A 13,266-nucleotide genomic window follows, 5' to 3' on the forward strand; every position below is an offset into this window, starting at 1 on the left:
CTGCTGACTGAATACATTATTTTTCAATCTTGATCTCTTGGAATTCTTCAATAGATATAAGTGCACATTACAAATCAAAATAATGGAGCTAAAACTGTTTTGCTGTGTTCACTATAGTTATGACTTAGCCTCTGCAAACAACACCTCAACTACTTCTTTTGAGCAATGAATATCATTCATCAAGATGTCAATACCACATCTTAACAATAATCAGTTTCTTAAATATTAAAAAAATGGCTCACAATTATTCTTCAGGTACTACAGTCACCGAGTAACGCTGCCCATTGCGAACAACAACCATATTAAGATCTCCTTGACTTTCCAGACTTTGTAAACATCTCTCGAAGAATAAACTGGATGGTTGTTTATATGAGTTATCACGTCTCCCGGCTGCAAGCCAGCTCTGGAAAGAGTGCCCAAGGAAGGAAGTAAATATTATGGAGGATAAAATTCTATGGTACTTACTAAACATGCTTCAAAATATCAATGATGATATGAGTGAAAAATTACATACCTTTAAAGTTAAAAACAGAAAAAAAAAAAAACAGTATTCATTTCTGAGCATACAATTCAGTCTAAATTGCTGGGTATTGCAATTTAGCTAATTAAGTGATAAAACAGAGTAACCATGTATTGAAGATATTGTTCATAAGTTACTGTTAACATTAGATATATCTGAGAGAGATACAAGTGGTAATTATGGTTTTTTTCATACCAGTCAACACTATATTGACATAAAATCAACAGCTTAGGGAGATTGTATGATATGAAAAACTTTTCATAAAAAACAAAATTCCATCACAAACCCATCAATCACAATGCCTTCATTCTTTGTATTTAAATGTCCCCAGACAGTCTTTTGTTTTCAAGACAGAAAAGCAACCATTATCCTTACAATCTATGGGCCTTATTGATAGGCCACTAATTGCTCTCCTCACTGGTCTACATCCATAGCATGTCAACACAATTTTACAGGATCATTCAATAAACAACATTCAAATTATCCAAGAACATTAATTTCTTTGACTCTTCTTACCAGCATCTACCTTTTTTACTTTTTATCTATCTTCTTGGATATTTGCTACTTACTAGTTTTGTTTCCAATGATTTCCTCTTAGATGCATGGGGTTGGGAGGATGGCACTCATTAAATGATTAATGGGTTTATATGAAAATCTTTCTTGTTTCATAAAAATGTAGTTTGTTTCATCACTTTGGCATTAAAGATGGTAACAGCCCAACAAATTCATCCAGATGACACAAACAAAGACAAGCTATCTTGTGTTTAACAAACACAAAACTGGGGAACCTGGGAACACTATTAAACCATAACCGTGGCTTATAGGTTGTCATGAAGTAAATTGAAATTACATAGAATTTTATTAATTTCTTATATAAATCAACAAGAACAAGAGTAATTAAAACTGCACTCAAACGAGAATATCCAATGGCCGAGGAATTAATGGACGCAACTTGTCACAGAAATGCCTTGACAGCACAAGTTGCTAGTTTGCTTCTTAAATGAATACTGCTGCTCCAACAAAAATACAAATGAAAAAGGTGAACCTTTTTATGAAATGAGGACTTCATAATAGACTAATTCTCACAGTGTGCCTTCGAGAAAGGCAATACGTAGTACTAAATAAGTTAGATGCCTATGTAGAGTTACCAAGGGGAATCAATGAAAAGTAAATGGCAGAAAGAAATGCAGATGGAGATGAAGGCATGCTTCCAAGAAACTTTAGTATTACCTACACTCACAAAAGTACTTCATTATACAATTTAATTGTTATTCATTGATAAATACAAATGTAAAATACAGTTTTGAAAGCTCAGTCCATAAAGACCTCACAAAGCAGGTTACTGGTTGATGCAGTACCAAAAACAGCAACTTCAAAACTTGAGTTCCCAGAAAACTTATCTTCAATTCTCTTGTTCAAGCTCTTCAATTTCTGTGTCTAAAGCTTCAGAAGTATCAGTGCCTTGGTGGATTACTCCAAATTTTATGATCATTCCTGTCTTCTAATTAATTTCTGTGTATGACTCATCACTATCTTAAGCATTAATTATACCATCTTTAGTATCTTCCTAATGCTCCCTGACTTCAATGATAAATGGAACTTATGACTCTTGAAAAAATATCCATCACAATGGTTTATGTCAACAAATGTAAAGGTTTCAAGGTAGGTCATAAGCAGCAGAGGTAAGGTACGAGACAGAACATATGTCTGATACGAGCCAAGGCCCCCTCTCTATCCATGATAAGACCAGGAGGAACCAAGCACTGACTGCTGATTACTCACCAGGCAAACTTTTGGGCTCCCCTAGGACTCCCATACCTAGTTCACATGGATGGTAAAAGTTGTGTTGCTAATGAAAGTTTAGACACGAACAGAGCATGAACTCAGGACCACCACACAGGAAGTCCAAGTGTAACCCCAATGATAGCTCAGTTGGGTTAAATTATAAATGTAGAGTAACTGAAGGTGGTGAACTAAATACTCCAATAGATATTACACACATCGTAAATTAATACCTATGTTGGTTATTTGTGACACATTTGGGATGGTCTAAGGACCAACTGTTTAAATGATGTGCTTAAGTCATGTCAATACAGTAAGTATGACTGAGATTGAAAAATTTTAGTGGGTGACTTTGTAATTCAACAATAAGGGCCTTAATTCTAAACCAAACGTTTTTCTGTGAAAACAATTAAATTAAGTTACACTCTGACAATGTTTTCCTAAAGTAAAATAATCTTTCTAAAACTAAACATATTATACATACTGGTAAGAAGGCGAGCCAACAACTACCCTCCAGATGAAAATTCCATGATTAATATCTGCTGGAATGTTATGTGGTGCACTTCCTCTTGCTTGTAATTCTTGAATGATGGATTCTGTCAATGTGAGCATTGTCACCCCTATATAACGACGTCGTACTGAAGGCGAGGATTCAGGGTACTTTGCTGCAAAAATATGAACAAATCAAAAGTATACAAATACTTTATAACAAAATTACAATAAAGACCATACAAATACTTCATTGAATTACTTCCAAAGGAACCACCGAATAACAACAACGGTAATAACAGCATACATGCAAAAAGGTGACCAAATGAAGGTAACTTTGTGTCAGTACAACATAACTGAGCTGGTCTTATTCCAGGAACTGACACTGATTGACAGAAAAGCGTCTTTACTTTCCCTTAGTAAACCTTTATTGCAATAAATGAATTAATCCAAATTGTGCATTTTACAGATGACTTCAAAGTGGTACATGAGAAATCTTGAACTCTAATTTCAGATGCAACATGACTTTTTATCTCAATATGCAACAAAGCACATCTTGAGAGGGATGAGAGTACTGCAAACTATAGCAAACATACAATGCCTGCTTTGACCTCAACTTAATTGCTTTTCCAATTCTTTAACTTTACCTTGCTTCCTATTATAATGTCATTCCTAAACATACCAGTTGTATCTTAAGCAATTACCATCTATGTTGGGCCAGTGTCATATTGTAGATGGGAATAAGGTTCCTTCTACCATCCATTTGGCACCCAAGCACATTGCTTGCTGCCTTTCAATCCCTTACCTTTAGTCTCTTACCAACTACCTACCCAGTTTCTTTAGCTGTGGATTACTCCAATTGTCAACTTTCATTTGTGAATCAATCCTTTTCAAAAGCCTTATGATAGCCCAAAAATGTAACCTTGGTAAACTAATTAATAATAAAGGAAACTTACTGTTTGTGTACTGATTTATGAAGATCTATTTATAAAGATACCTTTCTCATTTCTTCCTCATTTGAGAATTGCTCATTATCCCACTTATAATGGCCATGATACATTATGTCCCAAGTGAATGCATATCTTTTATTAAAAACAGAAAAACTGCCAGACCACAAAGGGTCTTTATGTTTGGGAACTTTGTAGCAAACCTATGGATTTCATAATCTCATCAACATTTGTACACCAAATTTTTATAACAGATCTCCCCATTGTCTTTTACCTTGCTTATTTTTTGACTGAATTCCATTCCAGTCTACATCTTCATTTATGTCCACCCTCCTTGATTCTCTGGACCTTCCGACTAGTGTTCCTCTTGCTACTTTTACATCCACTTTGCTGACTAACTATCCCTCAACCCTACTCATCACAATCTCACACCATCTAAATTTTTGAGAGTTCAGTCTTTTTTCCAAATGCTGGACATCAGACCTCTAAACAACTTGCTACCTTGTAATATGATCTATCATAACTCAACTATGAATCTTAGCATTCTGTGGTCACAACTCTTTAAACTGCCCTCAATTCTCTTTATCAGTGCCATGTTACTACTAAATATAGACAGCTCTTATGCATGCATATAAAAATCAAGTGGGAGAACTATGGGAACCAATCAAAGTTACATGGCATAAAGTAAAATACCTGGGGGCAGACAAATTTTTCATACCATCTACAGTGAGCTGTGTACAGTACAAGGTAGATGATATCTCCTATGTGGGGGCTGTTGGATAACTACATACTGGTACATGATATTAACAATGGAATATGAACAGTGCTATTCAAACCTGTCTAAATTACAACTGAACACATAGAAATAAATATGGGAATTTTATTTCAACTCACAACACAAACCATTTACATTTTTCTACGGCTGATTATGATCCATATCTCTGATAGTTGGTTGTAAAGTTGACTTTTTATGCTAATAAAGTTCGATATGAAAATTCTTTTCTTTTTTTAAACCTACCTAGTATGTGATTTTTGCTTTGAGGTTGATTGAGAGATTAATTACCGTACGTGAACTTGCTTGGCATTAGTTTTAATCAGAAACTAAAATTTTCATCACTGATGCATCTTATGGCATTATATCAATAGCATTATTTCAATAAAGTGCATATCACAACCATAACTACAAGTACTGAATAAAATCACATTAAACTTCAAAATACAGCACAGTGCACTTGCAGTGAAAGGAATAAATGAAAATCAAAATAAAGATTCACTGTACCAACCTAATTCAAGTCTCTTTTTTGCTGCTTTCATCATAAAGTCTTTGGCATAATCTATAGGTATAGCAAAGGAGATTCCAGATGTCACAGTCATGGAGTTGATACCAATAACCTCACCATCCAAATTCACAAGTGGTCCACCTGAATTACCAAACTGAAAATATATTTTGACTGTTAATATCATAAAAAAAAACATGTACACTACCTACTCAATGTAAAAAAAAAAAAAAAAAAAAAACTGTTATATGTGATAAAATACAAACTACAAACATTATAATAGCAATGACAGGAAGAAACATAAGATCTAAAAGACACTAACTTTTTAAGACCAGATATTTGAAACACTGGGAGGGTAAAATTCAACTCATGACAAAAACGAAAACATTATCTGACTTACTGTGATAGCAGCATCTGTCTGTATATACTGAATATCCCTGCCTCGCAAACCCAACTCCTTGCTGGCTCTGCAAACTGATGAAACAACCCCAACTGTTATAGTGTTCGAAAGCGACAGAGGAGACCCAAGGGCTGCCACAAATTCACCAGGACGTAGATCACAGGAATTTCCCAAAGCTATTGGCTTTAGATTATCCTGTTCAGTGGAAAACATAACAAATAAAAAAATATACAATGATTCTGATAATATAGTAAAAAAATTTACATTTTTTTTTAGCTTAAGGTTCAAAGTTTTCATATGTGGAATACAACTTACACATTTTATCCTAATGAGTGCAAGATCTGAGATGGCATCAATTTCCTCAATAATGCCTTCATATTCAGCACCATTCTGTAGCCTGACCTGAAAAACAGACCTAGTTATTGGAATACACTTACTTTTCGGTTTGGTTTCTACTTACATATTAATTGCAAAAACTTTCACTGCACAGTTACTGAATACAGTTTCTGGATCAGCACCATGAGAGTTAAGAACACTAGCTAAGTGGTCTAGATAAGACATTTACTAATAGTAATACCTAATGGAAATCATTTCAAGCTTAGGTTTCCCACCCAAAAACTACAATATTGAGCATAAGGAAAAAATCTCAGATAAACTATCTTTGATAGTTTAAAGGAAGCCATCACATAGCCCACATAGTTCTTCAAAGGGATATTCTTTACCATTCCAGATTTCGGTCAACTGCCATTCCTGCATATGCCACGCGTACCTTACATTTATGACAAAATATTTGCTTTAGTTGAGTATAAAATATTTTAATGAATTTTCCAATTTTTCTACAGATGACATGATTTCAAGTCAATGGCATGGCTAAATGTTTATTATTTACATTTTCATCAGCATAGGTAACTGTTTGTTATTTACATACATGAGAAATTATATTCTCACTGAAGATAGTAACAACTCTATAGTTGAAGTATTCATGAAAAGTAAAATGCACTCAACAAAATTATTCTTAATGTTGGATAATTTGCTTATGTGTTCAAAGATGATGGGTGTACATGGCCAATAGTATTAGCAAACAACTTGTCTCTCATATTCAAGTACACTGGTGGGGGATAATGAACAAACTAACTGGCAAATACAGAGCCTGATGAAAATATTCACCCTAAAAACTAAAATAAAGCCACCATTACCAAAAAGCATTACTGAAAATGAAAGGGTGAAAAAATAAAATTGGACCTAACACAAATGCATTTACTGTATATCCTGAGTAACCAAAAGAGATACATGATAACTACAACCCAATGGGTATATAGGAACATTATTTACTACTAATAATCCCTTGACCATCCATACATCCCCAAAACACAGTACGCCCTTGACGACACCACTCTCAGTGTGAATGTGTATCTTTACTTTTATGGCTTTAAATGGCAAAATTGAGGGTAAAACCTAACAAACACAGATGGAAGTGTAGAGAAAAGTTCACACTTTCTACATGGGAGCATAAAAAATACTTCTGTTCAGCCATGCAAACAGCTGTGCTTGGCATATATGCTGATTTGCTCAATGCAAATATTCTGTGTTGGTAGACTTATTGATGAGAGTGTGGGAAGAAAGTGCAGCAGGTGCAGGTTAATCAATTAGAACAATGATTTGGCCTTAGTCCTTTAGATTGCTCTCTCAATTGTGATTACCATCTTGTGCTCAGGAAGGGTTACTGGTTTTGTGTGTGAGAGAGAGAGAGAGAGAGAGAGAGAGAGATGAGAGAGAGAGAGAGAGGAGTAGAGAGAGAGAGAGAGACGAGAGAGAGAGGTTGTAGAGAGAGAAGGTGTACGGTACAATCATTCAAGTTTTACAGCACGTAGTCTTATTGCATGAATGTCGTTTTTACACTTGGTATTCTACAGTTAATTTTAAACCACAGTATTATACATACTAACTGATATAAATGTGTGCCTTATGGAACGTACTGTCTAAACAAAACAGTACCCGTATAAAATGTAAATAAGAAGGGAGGGGGGGGGGGGAAGGGGGGGGGGGGGGGGGGAATCTAACAGAAGTGAAGTACAGTAGCATCAAACTGAAATGTGCACTACGTTCAACATTGCTGGTAACCTGCTAGCTAATTTTCCTTTGTTGTTACACTTGTACATACTATATGAAATAAAAATAAGCCAAAAAAATATGACGGTTTAGCAAGCAAAATGTGTCATTCAAGAACTTTGTCCCAATAGCCTAATCTGTGTATTTTAATAAACAATATTCAAGCATAATTCATTCAAAGGTATTGTATATATAGCATATTTACAAATCACAGTAGATGCATGTGACTTCATTATATAAGTGAATTACCACAGGAAAATAATAAGCAGAAAGTCAATATCAAGTGCTTTCACCTTTATTCAGGCATTGTCAACCACCTGAATAAAGGTGAAAGGTATCAACTTTCTGCCAATTATTTTCCTGTGGTATTTGCATATTGTTTGCTGTACATATACCCCTACTATTTTGAAAAGATAATGCAAGTCATTCTTATTTCTTTATGTTCTATATGCATTGGATATAAGTTAGTGTTTATTTTTATATCCTAGGAAGGGTTACTGGAGGATTTTTAGGTAACCTAGATATCAGTCTAAGGTAGCCTAGTCACTATTCCTATGCCTGCACTTTGAACTTACTTGCATCCCTCTTGGATGTAAGTGCACATGATCGAGGGATTAAGGTAAAAATAACAATAGTTGTAATAAAAATAATCATTATTAGTTTTATAATAAAACTACAAGTGCAGCCATTTTTTTTCTGTGCAACTTGTATGGGCAACATACATTTGGGCTTCCCATTGTACAACCCATGGTCAGCTTCTAACAATAGCCTCTATATAAGTCTTTGCAGAAGGAATGGAAGCTCCAAAACAGTAACCCTAACCTCAGAATTTGCTGTCTTGAAACTTCAATTTATTAGTTATTTTCTACAATATGAGTAATATAGTAATAATAATTAGAATATCTTTAGGAACAGTGCTTCAAAACTAAAAAAAGGACATTAGGCAAAACTGCAGAGTTATTGGAGAAATTAATGGAAAAGTAACTGTAATCTAAAATAAGTTTATGGAAATATATGGCAACCAGGAAGCCAGAGCAATGAATGTGTCTATGAATGGCAATAAGGATATGTATTTTTTGCAAATGTAAGTATATTACAGCACTCTGTAACTTTAGCAGATGATGGTAGGATAAAAGAAGAGATGAATCACAGAATATGTGAAACCAGGAAGGTAGCAAAGTGTTTGCAAAATATCTACACAGTGTCTGTAAAGGCTAAAGTTCCAGTGTATGCAGGGATTGTTGAGGCTACTCTCCTTAATGAGGGTAAAGTGTAAATGCTGAATACACATGAAAAGAAAAAGTTTGAAGCTGTTTAATAAAATCTTTTGTGCAATATACAAGTAAACAAGATGGAAAGGGTGAGTAATGCTAAGATATGCAGCAGTAAAAATGTTAGGCTACACGTAAAGATGGATCAGTGTTCTGAGATCGTGAGACCAAGTAAAGGGAATGCGTAGACAATTCTGAAAAGTTGGTTAGAGGGAAGAATGCAAGAGCTGGAAAATGCTGAGCAACAGTAGTATTGTGATATCCATGAAGTGATAGTGTGTGCAATATCGAGATGAATGGTGAAATTACAGTAGTGAGGTTGGATGAGTGAGGCTGATGAGTCCTTTGTGTAAGTTTGTAATAAAAGCTCTCTTCAATTCAACAGTTAACACCATGTAAGGGGGCAATGACTATCATCTAGTTTTTCTGTGGATCTGTACCTCAAAAGGGAAAGAGCTTAAAGTTGAATAATAATAAATTAATCATTAAACAAGAATATATATAAGAACATGTAACCACTACTAAAGTACATTGTTTGAAATATATGAAACTGGAACAATTTGCATTGAACCATTAGTAAGCACTTACATTAACTGTTACTTGATTTTGGCCTGTTGGTGACAACATGGGCATTGGTGAGGATCAAGCCATCATTAGAAACGATAAAGCCAGATCCATTGGACAGAGCCTGGGTATACCTAAACCTTCTGTGGAACAGAACCAAAGAGTCTTAATCACTTATGCACTGACACCAGTACATATATGCAATACTGCACTACAATAGAGTAAGTCATCAATTAATAAGTAAAGAAAAATGTCAGATAGTCATAAACAATAAATATGGATGATCTACAAATTTTAAAACAGCACTCATCATTACACAATTAGCAACAAAACCTAAGCTGTATAAGAATATTTGTCAATGGTGACTTAGCCTTCATTTCATCGATTTAAATTGTAATTAAATATGTATAAAAAATCAATTGATATATTCTACTCAAAGACATTGCAATAATGAAAGAATCTGCTTGATTTTTTATTTTGCAATACAGTACTGCACTACCCTAAGTAATGTACGTACAATTCTTTTTTTTTTTTTTTTTTTTTATCAAAATGCTACATAATCACAAATACACCTAAAACTGATTGTGTTTCCCTCCTATGTAAAACATTAGTAAAAAGGCTGAAAAATCAGCAACATAGCTTTTAAATGTTAGCAACTAGTATTATTTCTTTCCAGAAAACAAAAACATATTAAACAAGTGCACAAGTTTAAATCATACAATTCATATTACATAGTATTAACAATTCCACCTCTCAAACGTTTCTAGCACCTCTTCCTTATTTTACTGTTGATCCCTCTGGCATGAAGCCAAATTGGAACCTTTTCTCTAGAATCTTTTCCAATATTTTTATAGCATGCTCTTGAAGTCAAGTTTCTCTAAAATTTCTGCACTGCTGTGCACACCTTTTTCTTGTTTACCATTACTACAAGGTTTTCGTTCCACTTCTCAGATCCTGTCTTTTCCTTTTTTCATGTTTTCATGTAGTACATGTATTCTAGAAAGCTTACATGTGATTGGCTCTCCTGCTGTTTGTAGTAATTCACATGTTATGTCAGATGTTCTCTTGGACTCTTCCATTTTTCATCTTCCCAAAAATCCATTAACTTTTCAAATGTCATTTTTTTTCTAAGCATCCTTCTATTATACTAACATCCTCCAGTTCATATTAATTTTCTTCCTTCACAAGGCTTTCAAAATACTGCCTCCAACATTCTAGTGTATCTCTTTACTATTTTGAAAATTTATTTATTTTAAATGCCTTGCCCCTATTATACCTTTTCCATCTTTTCTCAACCCCTTTGTTATCCTAAATGCTTTCTCTTTTTCTCTGCTGTTTTCAGATTCTTATTCTATATTTGCCAACTCCTTACTATTGGAAAACAATTTTTTATTCAATAAGGAAACTTAATCACAGTAACTTTTATGATTTAAAAAAGTTTCCTTGTTTTCTTAAATGTTTAGAAATATGATATGTTAAACTACAATAAAGTTTTGTACATACTTACCTGGCAGATATATACATAGCTATAGTCTCCGACGTTCCCGACAGAATTTCAAATCTCGCGGCACACGCGACAGGTAGGTCAGGTGGTCTACCTTACCCGCCGCTGGGTGGCGGATGTACGAACCACTCCCGTAAGCTTGTCAGATTTTTCTCTTCCACCTGTCTCCTGAGGGGAGGCTGGGTGGGCCATTAATCGTATATATCTGCCAGGTAAGTATGTACAAAAACTTTATTGTAGTTTAACAATATCATTTTTGTACATGAACTTCCCTGACAGTATATACATAGCTGATTGGCACCCTTGGTGGAGGGTAAGAGAGACAGCTCAATAATACAGGTAAGACGGGAAACAACTAATGTTGTAGGATATAAAAAAACCTTGGTTCTCACCTTTTCAGGATGAAGACTTCATAGATACTATCTCTGAGTCTGCATTGCCTGGAGAGCTACAGCTAGACATGACCTGATGCTGAAAGACTCTCGGATCTACCACTGGGATATGTGACCCCTATTGTGGTAGAATCCAGTCTGGATGCTGTTAGAGGGACCTTGTCCGCTACCTAACAGATCCTTACCACTACCTCTGCAAGGAGCCAAAACCCACCAGACCACCTAACCAAAATACAAAGGGTTAATATTACGACAAAAAGAGTGCCTCCTGCAACCTCTTTCAGACAACCAAAAAACAACAATATAAAATATAGGGTAACATATAAAAAATTTACACAGGATAAGTTTCAGCTCCCTGCCCCAGCACCGAATCCGCCGATACGAAAGGACCCAAGGCGAAGCATTTATCATATGTGATTTTTACATCACGTAGGTAGTGGTTTGCGAAACCGATTGGCATCTCAAAAAAGTCGCCTCCATCAAGTTCCGCACCGACATATTTTTTTCTGAATGCAAGCGAAGTTGCGATGGCTCTCACCTCGTGAGCTTTCACTTTCAGTAGTCTAAAATGGTCTTCCTTACAGGCAACAGTGCCTCTGTAATAAGGCTTCTCAGAAAAAAGGAAAGAGCATTCTTCGACATGGGCCGAGTGGGGTCCTTTACGGAGCACCAAAGTACATCTTGATTAGCCTTAAGTTGTTCCTCCTCTTAAGGAAATACTTCATAATTCTCATAGGGCAAAGAGTTCTTTCAGGCTCTTCCCCTACTAGAAAAGATAAACTACGAACTTCAAAGCTCCTGGGCCAAGGGTGTGATGGGTTTTCATTCTTTGCAAGGAAACTTGGAAGAAACGAACACACCATAGAATCTTCCTTAAACCCACCCTACCTTGCCCTCAATAGCTTGGAGCTCACTCACTCTTTTAGCTGTAGCTAGGGCCAAAAGGAAGATAGCCTTCTTCGTCAAGTCCTTGAAAGAGGCTAAGCCAGGAGGTTCGAATCTAGACGATCCAAGGAATTGTAGGACTACGTCTAGATTCCAGTTCGGTACTAACATGAGGACGCTTAATGGTTTCAAATGATCTAATAAGATCATGCAGGTCCTTATCATCGGATATATTTAAGCCTCTATGCCGAAATACCGCCGCCAACATACTGCGGTATCCCTTAATAGTTTGACACAACCAGATGACATTCTTCTTTGAGGAAAATAAGGAAATCCGCAATTTGGGTCACAGAGGTACTGGAAGAGGAAATGTTCTTCCTCTTGCACCAACGTCTGAAGACATCCCACTTTGACTGGTATACACGCAAGGTGGAAGGTCTCCTCGCTCTTGCGATTGCTTTAGCAGCTGCTGCTGAAAAGCCTTTCGCTCTGACCAAACTTTGGACGTCTGAAACCAGTCAGACTGAGAGCGAGGAGATTTTGTGGTACCTGTCGAAGTGGGGTTGTCTGAGTAGATCGCTCCTTAGCGGGCGCGATCTTGGGAGGTCACCAACCATTCCAGTACCTCTGTGAACATTCTTGGGCCGGCCAGGGAGCGATTAAGGTCATTCTCGTTGAATCGGACTCTACGAACTTCTTGATAGTTAGCCCCAGGATCTTGAAGGGGGGTAAACGCGTAGACGTCGAGTCCGTTCCAGTCTAGAAGAAGAGCATCTATTGCTACTGCCTCTGGATCCGATATCGGAGAGCAGTAAGGTATCCAGCCTCTTGTTCTTTGACGTGGCAAAAGAGGTCTATGTGTGGCCTGCCCCATAACTTCCACAGGCTCTGGCATACATCCAGATGAAAGAGGTCCACTCTGTGGGAAGGACCTGATCTTTCCTGCTGAGGAGATCTGCTCTTACATTCCTTTCTCCCTGCACGAACCTGGTGAGAAGCTTGATTCCTCTTTCTTCTGCCCACAGAAGAAGGTCTCTTGCTGTCTCGTACAGGGAGAAGGAATGCGTCCCCCCCTGTTTCCTGATGTATGCCAGAGCTGTAGTGTTGTCCGCGTTGACCTGCACTA

General features: G+C 36.3%; 1 protein-coding gene across 1 annotated transcript; it reads right to left on the reverse strand.

The window, feature by feature from the left end:
• Positions 1-229: 229 nt before the first annotated feature.
• LOC135225265 (serine protease HTRA2, mitochondrial-like) lies at positions 230-10,438 on the reverse strand. Its single transcript, XM_064264593.1, is given in 8 exon segments — positions 230-327; positions 330-403; positions 2,787-2,967; positions 5,022-5,172; positions 5,416-5,610; positions 5,731-5,867; positions 6,612-6,623; positions 10,369-10,438. Coding segments are annotated over 8 exon segments (903 nt in total). The 3' UTR covers positions 230-244.
• Between the last annotated feature and the right edge of the window lie 2,828 nt (positions 10,439-13,266).

Source organism: Macrobrachium nipponense, chromosome 13 (genome assembly GCF_015104395.2).
Source record: "Macrobrachium nipponense isolate FS-2020 chromosome 13, ASM1510439v2, whole genome shotgun sequence".
In the NCBI taxonomy this organism is placed as follows: Eukaryota; Metazoa; Arthropoda; class Malacostraca; order Decapoda; family Palaemonidae; genus Macrobrachium; species Macrobrachium nipponense.